The sequence below is a fragment of the Rhinolophus sinicus genome, chromosome 9, assembly GCF_057876585.1.
Source record: "Rhinolophus sinicus isolate RSI-liver-muscle chromosome 9, RSI-T2T, whole genome shotgun sequence".
Classification (NCBI taxonomy): Eukaryota; Metazoa; Chordata; class Mammalia; order Chiroptera; family Rhinolophidae; genus Rhinolophus; species Rhinolophus sinicus.
The window spans coordinates 40168014-40186908 of NC_142509.1; the positions used below are offsets into that span (position 1 = coordinate 40168014).

At 58.9% G+C, this 18895-nt stretch overlaps 1 protein-coding gene across 1 annotated transcript; it reads left to right on the forward strand.

Moving 5' to 3' along the window:
* Window positions 1–10: 10 nt before the first annotated feature.
* On the forward strand, window positions 11–4523 carry NOC4L (nucleolar complex associated 4 homolog). Its single transcript, XM_019748716.3, has 15 exons — window positions 11–193; window positions 459–579; window positions 1111–1217; window positions 1535–1642; window positions 1959–2108; window positions 2188–2287; window positions 2382–2416; window positions 2741–2791; window positions 2890–3001; window positions 3119–3179; window positions 3422–3532; window positions 3676–3836; window positions 3913–3995; window positions 4174–4287; window positions 4367–4523. The coding sequence occupies exons 1-15, from the start codon at window positions 80–82 to the stop codon at window positions 4484–4486; spliced, it is 1548 nt and encodes a 515-aa protein (XP_019604275.3). The 5' UTR covers window positions 11–79; the 3' UTR covers window positions 4487–4523.
* Window positions 4524–18895: the final 14372 nt, after the last annotated feature.

Consider the following 18895-nt stretch of genomic DNA (forward strand, 5'->3'; position numbering starts at 1 on the left):
GGCGCGGAGCGGTGACATCAGTGGCGCGCCGGGCGGCGGCGCGGGAGTGCGGGTGGGTCCGCGTGGGGCTGCGGGCGGCATGGAGCGGGACGGCCGGGGCGCCGCGCGCCGGGCGCTGGGCCGCCTGCTGGAGGCGGTGCTGGCGAGCCGCGGCGAGGCCAACGCCGTGTTCGACATCCTGGCCGTGCTGCAGGTGGGCGCGCCGCGTGGCGGGCGTCGCGACGGGGTCGCGGGGTCGGGCTCGGTGGGTCCTGGGCTCGGACGCGGGCAGACCCTGGCAAGGCGGGGTTCGGGACTTTACCGGGAGTCTTCTCTCGTCTCGCAGGGCTCCCGGGTGGGAGGGTCACGCCGGGTGGGGGTGAGGGAGGTGTGGTGGGGCTGGGATCCCCGTGGAGAAAGCGGGTAGGGCCACCGCTCCCGGCGTGGCGGGGCACCCTGCGATCGGCCTCTCCCCGCAGTCTGAGGACCAGGAGGAGATCCAGGACGCGGTGCGCGCATGCAGCCGCCTTTTTGGGGCCTTGCTGGAGCGGGAAGAGCTGTTTGTGGGACAGCTGCCCCCTGAGGAGACCGTCATGGCAGGTGAGCCCCTGACGGGCCCAGGGCCTCATCTCTAGCAAGGTTAGGGAGACACCTTGTCAACATGGGATGAGCCCCCCCAAAACCTCATCGAGGTGGCAAGGTACACCTTGCCCACCGTGAGGACGGATGGTTGGGCTTGGGTGGATGGGTAGGATGGATTTAATAAAGACTGAAGAACGCGTGATTTTTGTGTGTGTTGTATACCATTTGTGGGACTTGATGCTGTTTAATATTGACTGTCAGTACCATACAAAGTTGGGGTTAGTGTCCTGATTCTTGGCATGTCCAGGTCTTGGGGAAAAGTGAGGGAATGGGGACCGTATCCTTGGGGTAGCAGCTTCTGTTCCTGGCTGGGGCGTTGTACTGATCCCACCCCAGGTCTACGGCCACAGTTTGTATTGAAATCCCTGGTCGGGCTCAGTAGACGCTAGTGTCTAGTCTGGCATGTGTGGGCGTTGATGTGGGCGGCCCACCATGCCCCGCCCACCGTGCCCCGCCCACCGTGCCCCGCCCACCGTGCCCCGCCCACAGGATCCCAGGGGCCCACACGGAAGTACAAGGTGTGGATGAGGCATCGTTACCAGAGCTGCTGCAACCGCCTGGTGGAGCTCCTGGCCCACTCCTCGTTCCAGGTCAAGGTGAGTCTCCGGGTCCTTGGCCTTGCCTCTCATCCTTGTGCGTTTTCACACGCTCAGCCCTGAGGTTCGCTGCACAGGGAAGGCACCTGGGGCGTGCCTCGGGCAGGTGTCTTTCCACACTTCCTGTGTAGGTAAGAACACTTTCTTCCCTTTCTTGGCTAGTTTTCTGATGGGTGGCTCTGTCCTGTCCAATGACCCTTACATTGTGTTACCTGTGGGTATTCAGGCCTAAAGGCCAGGAGAACCCTGTGGGTCAGTCTTCAGGGAAGATGACGTGCTGTTGGGACCCTGCAGCCACTTTGCTGTCCTCTTCCTAGGAGCTGGCCCTCAGTACACTCATGAAGTTTGTGCAGCTGGAAGGAATGCACCCCCTGGAGAAACCCAAGTGGGAGGGCAACTACCTGTTTCCCCGCCAGCTCTTCAAGGTGAGGGTGCAGTGGGGGGCCCTGCCTCTCTGTCCCTCCCCTGTCCCCTCCCTGACCCAGGCCAGGCCCCTCCTCTGCCCAGGGGTCAGGAGGCTTTGGGGACCTTACTGGCCAGAGCAGGGAGGTCTGTGGTGGCACAGGTGGCTGCTAAGTGTGATGCTTCTGCCATATCCCGCCTGCGGGAAGGGGAAGGCTGCCAGCTCAGGGTCTCCCTGGGCAGTCCCCTGCTCGTCGGGGCTGTGACAGCCCGCCCGGACTCTGCTCTGTGAGCTCAGTCCCAGGTAGGAAAAACGCTCACTGCTCTGCCTGTACCCAGTCGGTGGTGGGAGGCCTGCTGTCCCAGGAGGAGGACCACTCGCTGCTCCTGTCCCAGTTCCGGGAGTACCTGGAACACGACGACATCCGCTACCACACGATGCAGGCCGCCGCCGACACCGTGGCCCGGGTCACAGACGGGCACCCTGAGGTGAGCTGGCCGGGTCCCATGCAGGGAGGGCACAAGCAGTGTGTGGGTGGAGTCTGGGCGCTCACGCAGGCTCTGGCAGGTGCCCCTCACCTTCTGGAACAACGCCTTCACGCTGCTGGCTGCCGTGAGCCTGCCCCACCAGGACAGTGACGTCTCCAGCTTCTACGTGAAGCATGCACGTGAGTGTCCGGGCTGGGCCGGCGGTGGGCAAGGCACATGGCTCGGCACCCTCACAGCCTGACGAGCCTCCGTCCCCTCCCGCCTTCCTTGCAGAGCTGTCGGACAAATGGAAGGTCACTCATCTGAAGGTGAGACATTCGGGGGGCAGGTGGCCTCCCGGGAAAGGCCTTATCTTGGGGTACTGCCTCTTTCCCAGCTTAGACAAGCCCCAGCATCATGGGACCCGAGGGAGAGGAGGCCTGCAGGCACCTGGCTCCCAAAGATCAGGTGGCCTGCCGGGAACCTCTCAGCCCCTCGGGGTCACGTGTCCTTGCGGTGGGCCCATCTGCTCCTCTGCGGCGGTGCGGGAGTTTTGTCAGGGTTTCCAGGGTTCGGGCTCCAGGTGCTCCCACTCATCTGCACCAGGAGTGGGGGGCGGCGTGTGCAGCCTGTACCCCCGTCTCCCCTCACAGGAGCATAGGAAGGCCTTCCAGCTGATGTGGCTCGGCTTCCTGAAGCACAAGGTAGGGCGGGTCGGGGCAGCAGCAGCCGGGTCTGGGCCCCTGGCCCGTGCGGTTGGTGGGGTGGGGCAGGCTGTACCCTGACCTGCGCCTCCCCCCAGCTGCCCCTCAGCCTGTGCAAGAAGGTGTTAGTGGTCATGCACGACTCCATCCTGCCGCACCTGGCCCAGCCCAGCCTCATGATCGATTTCCTGACCCGCGCCTATGACATCGGTGAGCAGGGGACCCTGCTGCGGGGTGGGCCCGGCCGGCCAGCGACGTGCGTGCTGGGGGCTCCCGAGCTGGGGGTGCAGGTCGGCTGGGCCTCCACAGCCGTGTGTCTGTCTGCAGGGGGAGCTGTCAGCCTCTTGGCCTTGAATGGACTTTTCATCCTGATCCATAAGCATAACCTGTGAGTGTCAACGTGGGGTGTGCAGGCCCCTCCATTGCCCCAGCCCTGCCTGTGTGTCCCTCCTGGACCCAGACAAGGCCCTGCTCTGCCCAGGGGTCAGGAGAGCGTTGGGGAGCGCACTGGACCTCCCCAGGGGAGGGTACTGAGCCCCGGGGGCTGTGGTTCCCTGGGGCCCTGACCTGTCTGCTTGCTGCGTGCTTCCATCCCACGTGCCTGACCCCCTCACACCCCCACACCCCCAGGGAGTACCCCAACTTCTACCAGAAGCTCTACGGTCTCCTGGATCCATCCATCTTCCACGTCAAATACCGGGCTCGCTTCTTCCACCTGGCTGACCTCTTCCTGTCGTCCTCGTGAGTATCCAGGAGGGGCAGGGTTCCCGGCTCTCCCACAGCCGCAGGGCCGCCAGTCCCCACGAAGCTGCAGCCTGGAGCCACGAAGGGGGCTGGCGGCTGCTGTGGGCGGTGCGGGGCCTCACGCCCACCTTCCTGCCCAGCCACCTGCCCGCCTACCTGGTGGCTGCCTTCGCCAAGCGCCTGTCCCGCCTGGCCCTGACGGCACCCCCCGAGGCCCTGCTCATGGTCCTGCCCTTCATATGCAACCTGCTGCGCAGACACCCGGCCTGTCGTGTCCTCGTGCACCGGCCAGGGGGCCCTGGTGAGTGGGCCGTGACCATGACGCCTGCCAGAGGCCAGCGTGCGGACGGCCGGCACACGACTCCTCTCGTTCCTAGAGTTGGACTCTGACCCCTATGACCCTGGCGAGGAGGACCCAGCCAAGAGCCGAGCCCTGGAGAGCTCCCTGTGGGAGCTGCAGGTGAGGGCACCCAGGCTGCCCCCTCGAGCCACTGCCCCTGTCCCCTGATGCGCGGAGCTTCTCCTGTCTCCCCACGGCCCCAGGGCCCCCACCCCATCACCCTGCTTTCCTGGGGGAACCCAGGCCTCTGCCCCCTGCTTTGCCCACGGAGAGGTGGTGACAACCCGCATGCCCCCAGGCCCTCCAGCGGCATTACCACCCCGAGGTGTCCAAGGCCGCCAGTGTCATCAACCAGCTGCTGTGTCTGCCCGAGGTCAGCATCGCACCGCTCCTGGAGCTCACGGCGTTCGAGGTGAGGGTGCAGGGCCTGGCCGGGGGCCGGGGACTCGGGCACAGGGGCCTCGGAGAGCGTCCACACATCTGTCTTTCAGATGTTCGAGCGGGACCTGCGGAAGAAGGGGCCTGAGGCCATGCCGCTGGAGTTCATCCCTGCACGGGGCCTGCTGGGCCGCCGGGACGACCTCTGCGCCCAGCACTTCACGCTCAGCTGACTGGGCGCCCCTCCCCTAAATAAATGGTTTTGCAGGAGAGCGACTCAGGTGGGCTGTGGGCGGGCAGGGGCCAGGCTCCTTCCTGGGGCTGTGCCCGCTGGGACGGCGCCTGTGTCTACCGACAGCTGCACAGGTCCCTACACCTGGCCTCCCTTCCTTGTAGCCTGGTGGGGCTTGTGTGGGGGCTGCAGGAGTGGCCCCTCCCTCGGGTCGGCCGTGATGGGCTATGCAGGGAGGGCCACAGCCGGCCGTCCCTGGCCAGACCCTGCGGAGGACACATTTGTCCTGGGTCCACCCTGCGTCCAGGTACATGGTGGGCAGTGAGCGGTGATAAGTCCTGGTGAGTTACAGGCAGGGCCAGTTCACTGCCATCTGGCCTCCAGCCGAGCACAGCCCCAGGCGCCTCCAGAGTAGGACACATCCACACGGAGCCTTGACTGAGCATCCAGAACCAATGCCAGGATTGGGGGGCCGCAATTGGGGCCTCACAGTGGGAAAGGAGGATGGGGGGCCTCTCGGGTGCTTGTGAAGACAGGGGTACCCTACCCGTTAGGGTTCGCCCAGATGAGTCCCTCCAGGTGCCATGGTGACGGGGTAGCCTGGTCCTCTCAGTGGGTAGCGTGGCTTCTTGCCGTTGCCAGCCTGGGTGACCTCCCCGTCCCCAGGTAGCCAACCCGTGTCTCCAGGTAGCTCTTCTAGTTTAACCCAGACACACCTCCTTCCTCAGCACCACACAACCCTGTAGAGACGGGAAGCCTGCCTGACAGAGACCCACCCCACTCCTGCCACGTCCAGACGGGGTGCTGCGAGCTGTGCCCTGCTCTCTGTGAGCCAGGGACACGGGCCCCCTCCCTGCACTCTCCAGCATCTCCCCCTGACTGGCTTCAGTGCCTTTGGGTCCAGCTATAGAAAAACTCAAAGGGCCTGTTCAGTCATCGAGCCAGTGTTTACTGAGCACCTACTGTGTGCCTGGGAGTGTCCCTCTGTCATCTGTGTCCCCGTCTCATGCCATGTCTTGTGCCAGGAGATGAATGAGGCTCTGGGTGACTAAGTCACCGTTCCCTACTAACGAACGTGAGGACACGCAGGGAGCATCCCGGCAATACGAAGGCGCGTGCACTCAGTTGGCCTGTAGCCGGTTAGCCGCAGGCAGTGAGATGTCAGAAGGCGCGTTGCCTGAATGTCTGTGGAGCTTGGCGGAAGCTTTCCCGCTGGACTGGCTGGTCCTTGCCCTGCTGGCACCCTGCACCCCATCACTCAGCTTGTCCCCTGGTGAAGGTCATGGCCCCTGTGCCTCAGCCATGCCGCCTGCTGCGGGCTGTTCGGGAGCCGTGGCTGCATGGAGCTGCGACAGCACGAGACTCATTCACTTTGAGCCAGGCTTGGTCTCTGCTGCTCAGGCGGCTGGAATCCAGGCTGAGGTTTGTGTGGGGCCCATGGCCGAGCACCGTCCTGACTGAAACAGTCCAAAAGGTTCTGGAAGACTCCAGCGGGGTCTGCCAAGGGACAGGTGACGAGGTGGCTCTGGCTGTTGCAGCTGCTTGCGTGGCCGAGGTGGAAAGCCGCCAACAGCTCTGCAAGGGCAGCGGTCCCATGGGACCCTCGGGCCGTTTCCGCGTGAGGTCTTCACTGCCTTTGTGCCACTTGCAAGTCCTGGGCACCCTGCAAACGCTTCCTGTCCTGGGACGTGCAGATGACCTTGGTCTGCGGGACGGACACGTTTCCCTCGCGGGTGGAGAGCCCACTTTGCATCAGTTTGGGGCGGTCACATCAGGCTTCCCGCTGGGCCTGTGGTTGGGTTCTGTGAACTGTCTGAAGGGCTTACCTATCTTCAAAAGCTCGCTGTCCCCAATCCAGTGTGAGCAGGCATCCCCAGTCTGAGGTGCAGAGAAAGGACGTGCTCCTGAGACAAAGGGGGCCGCTTCTATAGAGGCACGTGCTGGGCAGCGAGGCCTCGGGGATGAGCAGGTAGCAGAGTCGCTGCGGCCCCGGTGGACATTCCGAAGGGCGGGCAGGTGAAGCCAGTGCCGGCTGGCCCCTGAGGAGGCGGCCGTCCCAGGTCACGGGTTCAGTTCCAGAATGGAATGGAAACTGCAGGCAGATAAGAGGGATGTGTAGTCTGCATTGCTGCTGAGGTGACGAGAGAGGGGTCACCTGTGGGGCCACACCAGCTCCTGGGGACCGGGAGGGGGTCTTGCTGGGGCCCTGTGTGTCGGTTCCCAGGCTGGAGTCGCTGTCCCAGCAGAAGCCCCACTTGCCCTGCCTGGGCCCGACCACAACTGGTCCTCACCAGTACAACTGCAGCATCAGTCGGGGGTTTGTCCCACATCTGCGCTGCTGGGCTGGTGGCTGTCCCCAGCAGGCCCGCTCCTCTTCTCACGTTTGTGGCATATTTGTCCCTCCTGGTCACAGCTCCCGCCTCGTCTTGGCCAGGGTTGGGCTGTCACTGATGGCACGCGGCAGACATGACAGGGAGGCTTCCGTTGGGTGTGTCTCCCTCCATCACTCGCTCCTGTGTCACCTGGCAGCTGGGGCAGGCCTGGGGGGACCGCATGGGAGGGGCTGAGATCGCAGGCCAGGGGCACTGCCCCTCCCTGTGCTGGTGATTTTTATTAGATGTAGTGACGGCACTCCGAGAAAAAGTTACACTTAGGAAATATTTTCCTGCCTTCCAGTCACTGGGCTTCATTTAAAACTCAGTAGCAGCAGCCGTCTTGCAGGCGGGGCTGGTCATCACCCTGGTGCCTGGAACAGGACGTTAGGCCATCAGGCCTGGCTTATGCTCCTCCCTGCGGGGCGACCGGCCCACCTGTGACCACTCAAGGGGCTGCCCCGTGCTCATCTCCCACGGGGATGCTGTGGAGCCCCCGCTCCCTCACCTTTAGGCTACAGGCTGGGTATTCGTTTTTCTCCGAAAGCAGGAAATCATCTCTAGTTACCTCTTCTGGACTCAGCACTGGCTCTCCTCATCTGTGCTGGCTCGAAATGTCACGCGCTGGTGATGCGTCCCCTTCCCCGTCCCCATGCCCTCCTCTCTCTGTCCCCCCCTGTCCCCTCTCTCTGTCCCCCACACCCCCCTCTATTACCAGCCCACCTACCTCTGGAGCCCTGGCTCCAGGATTCCACCTGCCCAGTGAGGGGCCTCCTACTTGGTGCCAGGCTTACAGATGGGAGGCAGAGATGCCTTTAAATGTCCTTTTCCTGGAAACTGCCGATTGACTCACACAGCCAGTCAGGCCTCTGGAGTGTGACTGTCCGTCCCTGCTGGATAATTGACCAGGGCCTCTGCTCTGGTCCTGTCAAGGCTGGGTTCTCTGTCCAGCTGCCCAGGGATGCCTCTGCCTCCAGGGTGCCCACCCTGACTGCACTATCTAGGCCTGTGAAGCCTGTCTCCGCCGTGCAGGGCCCAGCAGAGGGTCTCAGGATGGGAGAGGGCACCGGGGTGTCCCTGTGCACCCCAAGGCTCTGTCCCACCCACCGGGAGAAAAGGGAGCTGCCACTGACCGAACGACAAACATGCCTTCTCAGAGCTCAGGCCCCACGTGTCACTTGGAGAGAAGCCAGGCTCTGATAGCTCCTCATGCTTCTGGATCCAGCTGTGCCTGAAGTGGACCCACTCCTTCCAAGAAATGTGACAATGCTTGGGTCCTGTGGTTCAGGGCTCCCCAAGACCCCAGGTTCAGCGACTGGCTGGAAGGACTCGGCTCAGCGAAGCCTACAATGACGATTTGCAGCTGAGGTCGCTGGTCATCGGCGTGGGGACAGGCCGGCCCCATCCTCAGCTCTAGTCTGGCCGTGAAGGGCCCAGTGGGGCTGGACCATCCTCCCTGTCCCTCCCAGTCCTCAGAAGCCTTGCCTAGGTGTCCCTGGTGAGGGCTTGGGGTCAGCCTGGACTGGAGGGGGGATGACAGGCAGGGGACATGCGGGTTTTCAACACCGTCTTGCTCATTCTTGAACTGCTCTGAGCCCCGGCCTCGTGTAAAATGGGTCAGAAACAGCTCCTGTCCACAGGTGTCTGGACAGTCAGGGACCCGAATCCCTCAGGACAGAGCCTGGCGGGAGCAGCTGTGGGGTCCCGGGAAGGCAGGTGCTAAGATGGAGTCAGGAGCACAGGACTCCCCAGCTGGAGGGAGAGGGCTTGGGCCTGGGGCCGCCCACTGGGCCACAGGGAGCCTCGGCAAAGCCAGCCCTCTAGAGGGGTCCTCCCCCTTCGGGCAGGAGGCGGTTGGCTGCTGACCGTGCTCACCCCAGGGGTCATCCTCCCGGAAGGCACCCTCGGAGCCCGCCGTGGTCCAGCCCCAGGAGTGGTGTAAGCTTGTCCGATGAAAAATGTCAGCCAGACATTTCTGCCTGGCATGTCTGAGCAACCTCGGCTCTTCCCCAACCAAGGAAGCAGTGTTCCCACTAACGTAGCTGTTTAGCTGGGAAATAAAATCTAATGCTTTCTCATAAAACACTCCTGGCGATTGTTGGCAGGCAGGGCTCCCAGAGGCCAGTCGGTGGGTCCATCTGGGCCTGAGGCCTGTTCAGCTGGGGTGCAGTGGGGGCCTCCCCACTCACTGTGGAGGGAGGGCCAGACCTCCCAGAAGCAGGGAGATTGGGACCCTTGCAGGAAGGTAGCGTCGCCCAGTGAGAACGTCCTCCCAAAGGTCTGGCGGAGGCTGTGGTCTTGGGGAGGGACCGATGGAGTCACATGTCACAGCCCTGGGGCTGCAGGACTGGGGGAGGGGCAGAGGCTGGGAGCACTTGGGGTGCAGGGTGCCCTCTGTCCGGTGGATGGGTAGGCTCAGCAAGCTGTGGGACCCCGAGAAGTCGCTGGGTGGCCCTCAGGCTGAGTCCAGGTCCGGCTTCCTGGAGCCGGTTCTGTGTCCAGCGAACAGCCAGGGCGCTTGCCCTCATCTCAGAACCGCTGGGCACGGGGGGTGTGGCCTGTCGGAGGGAGGCAGCTAAGGCTGGCCCCTCGGCTGTGCTGACGGACGCTGGGCTCTGCAGGTCCTACATGAAGCCAGTGGCCGGGCCGGGAGCAGGACGAAAGCCTTTCAGCCCGGTTCCCGGGGTAAGCACAGGCCAGCACATCCGTCCCAGCCCGCTGTCCTGGGCCAGGATGTGGGCCTCGGCCACCTGGGCTCTCGGCACCTCTGCACTGGGTCTGAGTGTGCACTGCTCCAGGCACTGGTGTCTGTCCCTACAGGTGGCCCCGGGCTGGCCTGCCTTCCCGCCTCAGCCCTCAGGGCCCCAGCTCCTCGGCAGTCCCTGCCCCACAGGGGCCCCACCCCATGCTGCTGTGGGTGCCTGGCTTGGTGTGGGCACCAGGGGCGTGTGCTCTCTGGGACAGGGACATGTGGGGCCTGCCCTTCAGGTCGGCCCACCCTCCTGCACCTACTTTGTGCCCAGGAGCTGACCTGCACTGGTCTAATTTGGGGCTCAGGTGGGGGGCGGGAAGAGAGGGAGGATGTCTCTCCCAGCTGCTTCCTGAAGAAAGGGCTCAGCCTGCACCGTCCAAAGCAAGACTCTGGTTCTCAGTTCTGGAAACTGCCACTCCAGCCCCTGAGAGCTGAGGGAGATGAGACGTCCCAGCCCCGGCAGCAGGGCCTGGTGTCCCCGCCTGTCCCCACCTCCATTCCACTCACCTGTCACCAGGGCCCGCAGGTCCTGGCACAGACTGGCACTGCCTCCAGTGCCTGGGGCTTCCTCTGGCCCTGCCTGCCGTGCTCCTGGAACCTGGGTGGAGGCAGAGAAGGCGGAGTAAATAGGGGCTGGGCACGGGTGGGAGTAGCTGACCTGTGTGTGAGCTTTGATCCTGGACCAGGCTGGCGCCCCCTAAGCTCACCAGGCGCTCACACGCTGCAGGGAAGGGCCCAGTGCTGGCAGAGTCTCCGTCCCTCCCACACGAGGGGCCTGGGCCGTATCTTCCCCTCTCCTGGGCTCACTGGTGAGTGATGCGCTTTCATTCCTGAGCTGTCCCCTCACCTTCAAGTACCGGTCATTACTGGCCCTCACAGACCTGTCACAAGTGCCGGGACAAATCTATGGCTACGGTGCATCTTCTGACTGGGGAGTCCCTCAGCCTGTGTGGTCAGCAGGCCTCTGCTGGGGCTGGAGCAGGACAGCAGGTGGGGGTTTGAGGGCCCTGGGCCCCCGGTGGAGACGTGGTTGTGCACAACACTGGTTTAGTGACCTAACCGCTCGTGCGCTTAAACAGTGGCCGCATCTGCGACGGCTACCACTGACCTGCTCTGACCGCAGGAAATTCACTCTGGCGGCCAGCAGGGAGAGATGCAAGGGCGTTGGCAGCGTCTCTGTGGCCTGGGCCAGATGGATTCCAAGCAGGAAAGAGGCGCAGCTGGAGTCCTGCTGCGAGGACCTCCTCCAGGGCCGCAAGCCCACTGTCACGCCAGGCAGCCCTGCAGTCTGGTGGCCCCGTGCAGTCAGGCGAGCGTGTGCTCAGCCCACCATGTGCCAGGCAGAGCTCTTTACTTGGCACAAGCCCCCATATCCAGACCTCACACCCAGCACGTGTGCCCAGTTCCACTGAGTGAGGGACTGTATCTCCTGGGGTTGCCAGGAACACTGCAGACCCCAAACCCAAAATCCAACTTCCTCTTTCCATCTCCAAGTTGCCACCCCTTGTGGCCTAAGGGACCATAAAGACCCCTCCACTGCCTACTCTCATGCTGGGACCTCCAGTCCCCAGCAGTGGCCCAGAAGCAGGCAAGGCCACCCTTGCAAAAGGTCTGATGTATTGTTCCCTGTGCAAACCCCACCAGTGTCTTCCTGTGGCCCTTGAACAAATCCCAGCTCTTCCCTTGGGCTGCCTAGACCCTGTGTGACCGGCAGGCCTCACTGTCACACAGAAGCTGCACGATCACAATGACACATCTCGAAATGGGGCATCTGCTGACTCACCTCTTGGCTCTTTGTACTGAGGTCCAGGTAACAGGTGATCTGGTCTTGAGACCCACGGCTGGGAGCTTCCCAGCGCGTGGGGGAGGCTTCCCACCTCTGGTTCTCAGAGTGGGGTCCCCAGAGCAGCGTCAGGAGTGCCTGGAACTGCCAGTTATTATCATTTCAAGGGATTTTCTCATTGTGGTGAGAACACTGAACTTGAGAGCGGTGTACTTCACAACTGTTAAACAGCTCAATGCTGTTCCCGGGGTTACAGCATGTCTACGTGACAACGTTGTCATTCCCAGCTTCTCGAGAAGAGTCGGTCATGTATCTGGCCCACGATCCATCTGATTTCTTTTTCTGATTTGTAGATGTTCTTTATGTGTTTTAATATGGTTCTTTATAATACATAATAAAATACCTTTTTACCCTATGATAGAAAAGAAATGCAAACCCTCCCGCTCCTCCCCGGCTCCCAGCGCCAGCTGGGGCCTCTCGACCTCTGCCGATGGAGCCTGTCTGGGGTGGGGACGGCAGTTTAATGGAGAAATGTATTAAAAGGCCTCACTGAGTCGAAGGGGTGGTGTTGGGCAGATGTGAACTTGCTCTTCCTGTAAGTAAGGACATTTCCTAAAGCAATCACTCTCCATTGTCTGGGGATGGACAGGGAATTAAATCACAGAGCATCATGAAGGGGCTGCAGGACGAGCAGCAGGCCTGGCACTGCCGTCTGGCGGGAGAGGGCAAGTGGAGAACAGCCCACATGTGACGCTGGGACACCAGGACCCCCAGGTGCTGGGACTGGTGACTTTGGCTGGTCACAAATTATCGTCTGCCTCTGAGGAGCAAGGTGGGGTGGTGAATCTGGGGGCCTGAATAGACAGGCCCTGCTCTGAATCACAGGTGGGACCATGTCAAGGACCCAGCAGGGACTGCCCGGAAACCCCGCCAGGCAGGAGGCTTTGGCGACACACAGCGGACACCCCCAGCTGCCAACGGGCCTGAGGGGGTCCCTTTGGATCCCTGCAGCACAGTAGACCCCTGGGGCCCCACTCCACTCACCCCGATTTTAAAACTAATTGTTTTTTGTTATAGAATAATATTAGAAATATTATTATGGAATAACTATATAATTATAACTATAACTATTATTTTAAATGAATAACATATAGTTGTTATGATATAATTATTCATTATAAGTATAAAATCAATACATGCTACTTATTAGTTATAGTTATTCATTACAGTAACTAGATAATTAATAATGAATAAATCGTTAATTTATTTAAATAATTTATATTACTTAAACAATTAAATAAAATTAATATTACTATAGATATTAATTATAACTGCAATTTATAATCATGGAAAATGTAGAATATCATTTTCTTATAGATAGAACAGAAAAGCAAAACTAATACACGAAGCACCTCTCCTTAAACTCACTACTGATACATAATCACTGGTGTTCAGGTATATTTGCTTCTAAACCTCTTTGCATTGCAAAAGTTTGCTGCCACCCACCCAGTGCCAACAGGAGTCCCAGTCTGGGGTGTGGTAAAAGGACAGACTATATTCAGGTGAACAGCTTGCAAACCAGAGACACAGCTTCTGGAGGAAACCAAAAGTGTGTTTTCCGAGACAAAGGGGAGACCGCTTTCATAGACAGTGCCCATGCTGGTCCCTGTTTGGTCCATTTCTATGCAAATGAGGGATCTAAATTTTCAGTCTGATTGGTCCAAATAGCACTGTCCTAATTAGTGGTAATGGAGCCACTCTGATTGGTCAGTGAAGATGCAAATGAGGCTATAGTTGCACAGCTGTGATTGGACAGGGCAGGTCTCAGCCCATTGGTCAAAATATAATACCAGGAACTCCTTTATAAGGGTGGGCTCAGGTGGCAGGAACACAATCAGGGGGGCTGGGAGCTCAGGCCGCAGCTTTTTCCTGATGTGCAGCCCGCATGCGAGGCCTCTGTAAACATTGGCTGCTAGAGTCTGGTTATGAATTTGGGCCCAGTTAACCACAAGGAATCCTTCTCTGCAGGTATATTCCTTCTTGGGGTCAACAGCATGCATATACAAACACGTTTTATTTAACAAGCAGAATTATACTTAATGTACTTTTTAAACAAAAATTTTCTTTATTCAGTATAATTTACATATAATAAAATGTGCATTTAAAAAAGTGTTTCCTTGGTTTTTTTTTTTTTTCATTTTGAAATAATTTGAGTGAAAAAAAAAAGCTGCAAAAACAGAACAAAGGATTCCCATGTGCCCCTCCGACAGGCTGCCCACCTCCCAGCCTCATCAGACCTGGAGAGGAGCTGGGTGCCACGCTGCTAACTGTCCACAAAGGGCCCAGGCACCTGCGTTTCACAACCTTGTTCCGTTCCCGACCACCTGGGATCCGTTGAACCAGTTTTCCTGTTCTGCTTTAAAATTTTTCTTTTTAGGGACACCGATTATCCTTTTACTGAGTCACCATCATGTGGATTCTGAGTCATTTATCACCTTCTTTCTGTTGCTTTTTAAAAAGTATTTTAAAATCTAATCATTGTGAGGCCTTAAGCTTTCCTCGTGTGCCAGCGACTTGGTTCCTAGTGGTGCTCACTCTGTTTTCTGCTGCATCTGCTTGTAGTTTCATATTGTGTGTCTTGAGCCTCCTTTTGTTTCGTTAGCTTCGAAATCTGTGATTTTCACCTCATTCTTTAGTTTCACCATCTAATCGCTAAGCTCTTCTTTTAAAACTTCTTAAGTTCTTGTGGGGGCAGAGCCCCAGAAAGTAGTTTCCAGGCTCTCGGCCTCACATAGAAAGGTGCTGGCTCAGGTAGTAAATGGCCATCAACTGTGATTGGATGGCCATCAGCTGTGGCTAGTTGGCCGTCAGCTGTAACCAGTGAGCCATTGGCCACTAATATAACTGCTGTGGCTACGCTAGCAGAAAATGGGGGCTAGCAAGAAGATGGTGGCTGAGCCTGCAAGCGGCGCAGTGAGGGTTGCGAATTGCGTGGCTCCTGCTTCCTGTGTCTCCAACCCAGCCGCCAGTGAGAGTATAGTGGTATGGCTCCCCTACCTATGGCTACGTGGGTGTTCCTTTTTGGCCTCACCGTGTCCTGTGTTCTTATGTGGGGAGCGGGACCAGAGACTCTGCATGACACCCTGCACGACAAATGGCGCAGCAAGCAGGGTCTCCCGCAGGACAAATGGCGCAGCTAGCAGGGTACGGTGCCGGCCGAAGGTCTCCGAAGAATGGCGGAGCAGTTTGTGTGTGTGAACACTCAGTATCAGGAGGACTAGGAGGAGCAGCTGCCGGAGAGCTGGACCCCCGTGGAGGGGTGGGAGGACGTGGACTGTTCTCCCACCAGCACAGGAAAAGCCATGCAGCTGCTGGAGAGATGGACCCCGTGGAGAGGTGGAAAGATGTGGACGGTTCCCCAACCAGCACAGGCCAAGAAAGCAAAGGACATTGCAGCCCTGTGGGCTGGGAAGTGCTTGCTGAGGCAGCCCGGATGCAGGACTTGTCCCAGGAGGAAACGCTTGCTGAGTCCTCCGTGGGAGCCAAGGGTGAGGTCAAGGTCGTCCCTCACCCCCAGGACAGCCCTGGCGAATGACTATGGACTATGGGGAATTGCCTTCCATCCCTAATTTAATGGACCGCTTGACTGTTTGGGAACTTACTACCATGTAGTGGAACTAGGGGATATTTGCTTTTGTGTCTTGACCGGCCGCCATCGAGAATATGTAAGCACCTTGACTGTGAGTCGCTGTTGTTCCAGCAGGGTACCCTGAGAGCCCTGGCTGTGCCCAGGAAGTCTGGCTGAGCCCAGAGAGAGTGGTGGTGCCCTGAGAAACCCTGGCTGTGCCCGGGGAAACTAGTGGTACCCTAAGAAGCCCAGGAAGTCTGGCTGTGTCCAGAAGCACTGGTGGTGCCCTGAGAAACCCTGGCTGTGCCCAGAGAGCCTGGCTATGTCCAGGAAGTCTGGCTGTGTCCAGGACATTGCATTCACCTGCAGGCTCCTCGCACAGGGCCCCTTGCGGAAGATGCTTGTCGCGTAGATTGTGAGGCGAGAGCCTGTAGGGGTGGAGTGTGGGGGCAGAGCCCCAGAAAGCAGTTTCCAGGCTCTTGGCCTCATGTAGAAAGGTGCTGGCTCAGGTAGTAAATGGCCATCAACTGTGATTGGATGGCCATCAGCTGTGGCTAATTGGCCGTCAGCTGGAACCAGTGAGCCATTGGCCACTAATATAACTGCTGTGGCTACGCTAGCAGAAAAAATGGGGGCCTAGCAAGAAGATGGTGGCTGAGCCTGTAAGCAGTGCAGAGAGGGTTGCGAATTGTGTGGCTCCTGCTTCCTGTGTCTCCAACCCAGCCGCCAGCGAGAGTATAGTGGTATGACTCCCCTACCTATGGCTCCGTGGGTGTTCCTTTTTGGCTTCACCATGTCCTGCATTCTTATGTGGGGAGCGGGACCAGAGACTCTGCATGACACCCTGCATGAAAAAAGGTGCAGCGAGCAGGGTAAAGGGCTGTGGAGCAGTTTGTGTGTATGAAAGCTCAGTCTCAGGAAGACCAGGAGGAGCAGCTGCCGGAGAGCTGGACCCCCGTGGAGGGGTGGGAAGATGTGGACGGTTCCCCAACCAGCACAGGCCAAGAAAGCAAAGGACATTGCGGCCCTGTGGCTGGGAAGTGCTTGCTGAGGCAGCCCAGATGCAGGACTTGTCCCAGGAGGAAACGCTTGCTGAGTCCTCCGTGGGAGCCAAGGGTGAGGTCAAGGTCATCCCTCACCCCCAGGACAGCCCTGGCGAATGACTATGGACTATGGCGAATTGCCTTCCATCCCTAATTTAATGGACAGCTTGACTGTTTGGGAACTTACCACCATGTAATGGAACTAGGGGATATTTGCTTTTGTGTCTTGACTGGCCGCCATTGCTAATATGTAAGCACCTTGATTGTGAGTCGCTGTTGTTCCAGCAGGGTACCCTGAGAGGCCCAGAGAGCGTGGCGGTGCCCTGAGAGCCCTGGCTGTGTCCAGGAAGTTTGGCTGAGCCCAGAGAGCGTGGCGGTGCCCTGAGAGCCCTGGCTGTGTCCAGGAAGTGTGGCTGTGCCCACAGAGAGTGGCAGTGCCCTGAAAGCCCTGGCTGAGTCCAGGAAGTGTGGCTGTGCCCACAGAGAGTGGCAGTGCCCTGAGAGCCCTGGCTGTGTCCAGGAAGTGTGGCTGTGCCCACAGAGAGTGGCAGTGCCCTGAGAAATCCTAGCTGTGCCCGGGGAAACTAGTGGTACCCTAAGAAGTCCAAGAAGTCTGGCCGTGCCCAGAAGCACTGGTGGTGCCCTGAGAAACCCTGGCTGTGTCCAGAGAGCTTGGCTGTGTCCAGGATATTGCACTCCCTCCAGGCTCCTCGCACAGGGACCCTCGCGGAAGACGCTTGTCGCGTAGATTGTGAGGCGAGAGCCTGTAGGGGTGGAGTATGAGGGCAGAGCCCCAGAAAGTAGTTTTTAGGCTCTCGGCCTCACATAGAAAGGTGCTGGCTCAGGTAGTAAACGGCCATCAGCTGTGGCTAGTTGGCCGTCAGCTGTAACCAGTGAGCCATTGGCCACTAATACAACTGCTGAGGCTACGCTAGGAGAAAAATGGGGGCTAGCAAGAAGATTGGTGGCTGAGCCCGCAAGCGGTGCAGTGAGGGTTGCGAATTGTGTGGCTCCTGCTTCCTGTGTCTCCAACCCAGCCGCCAGCGAGAGTATAGTGGTATGACTCCCCTACCTATGGCTCCGTGGGTGTTCCTTTTTGGCCTCACCATGTCCTGCGTTCTTATGTGGGGAGCGGGAGCAGAGACTCTGCATGACACCCTGCACGACAAATGGCGCAGCAAGCAGGGTCTCCCCGCAGGACAAATGGCGCAGCGAGCAGGGTCTCCCGCATGACAGTTCTAAAGCAAGACGCTCTTCCAGGATGGTTTCTTCTCTCCCTTGGGTTGTTTTCTTCCAGAATGGTTTTGGTCTGTCTGTTGCCTCCCCCTCCCTCCCTTCTTCCGTCTTTCCTCCTGCAGCCCCCAGTGCCCCACAGAGAAACAGTGGAGCCAACCGCCTAGGAGGACGTTTCTGTTTCTGTGGGGACATTGGGAGCAGATCCGGCCGTGTGGCCTCAGGACCCTGCACTGGACACCACGTGTAGGCAGGTTCTGAGGTTACAAAGGACAAAACTTTGAGCCTACTCAACTGTGACCTTCAGGGAGAAATGAACCCAGTTTTGAAATTCATCACCTCAAAGCCCCATGATGTGTCCAGGCTAAATTGTGCTGAAATGACCACCGGGTGCAGGCCTACCAGCCGTCACTTAGTCACTGAGAAAAGATCGCCCTGTCGAATTGTATTAGCACAGATAAGCCAGTTAATTTAATTTCTAAATGACTATCAGGTGCTTAAAAGAGCAAGAAGGAATAACAAGGTTTCTCATCTTATTTATCCCCGAGCAGTTAACTGTGCGACTTACCGACTTACCCAGTTTGTCAGTTTAATTAACTTTGGTGTCCGGGGAAAAGCCCTATCAATATGAGGTGGTAACATGCCTGGGGCCCTGTGACTAGTTCACCCAGCGCAGCTTCTCTGTGGCGTTTGAGGCTCTTTGAGTTGGGGTGGGGCTCTCCCCCAATCGTCCTGGCCTCCACCTGCGGCACTGGGCCACTGCCACCTCTTCCTGCCTCCGTTCATTCTCAGATCCCAGCCCAGGCAGGCCTGCTGCTTCTTCCAGGCTCACGCGCCGTTGTCCACCTGACTGTGGCCGTCCAGGAGCCCCGGCTGCAGGTAATGAAACCTGGGTGCCCTAAGCTGCTCTGAGTTTTTTTTTTGTTTTTTTAAAGATTTTATTGGGGAAGGGGAACAGGAGTTTATTGGGGAACAGTGTGTACTTCCAGGCCTTTTTCTTTTTCCAAGTCAAGCTGTTGTCCTTTCAGTCTTAGTTGTGGAGGGTGCAGCTCAGCTCCAGGTCCAGTTGCTGTTTTCTAGTTGCAGGGGGTGCAGCCCACCATCCCTTGTGGGAGTCGAACCGGCAACCTTGTGGTTGAGAGGACACTGGCCCATGTGGGGATCGAACCGGCAGCCTTTGGAGTTAGGAGCACGGAGCTCTAACCGCCTGAGCCACCGGGCCGGCCCCTGCTCTGAGTTTTGGGGGCCCGTTCCTCCGCGTGGTGGGAAGTCATCCTGGCCAATTCAAGGGCCTCCTCATCTCCCTCCCCAGACCCAGTTACAACGACCTCACCTGGCGAGACAGAAGCCAAGATGGGGCCACTCCCTCCTGGAGTCAGGGCCCCACCATTCTGAGCACAGGGCGTCCTAGCAGCCATCCACAGGGCCTGTAAATTTGTGCAGGATAAATCACGTCCTCATGGGCACTAACTTCTGAAATGGTGCCTGAGAGGAAACAGGACAGGCCTGGGGGAGGAGCCAGGGCTTATGGCCACTGAGTTCTCGCACCTGTCATCGCAAGAGCCCCAAGGCCGTGACTGCCCCTCCCATGAGCTGCTA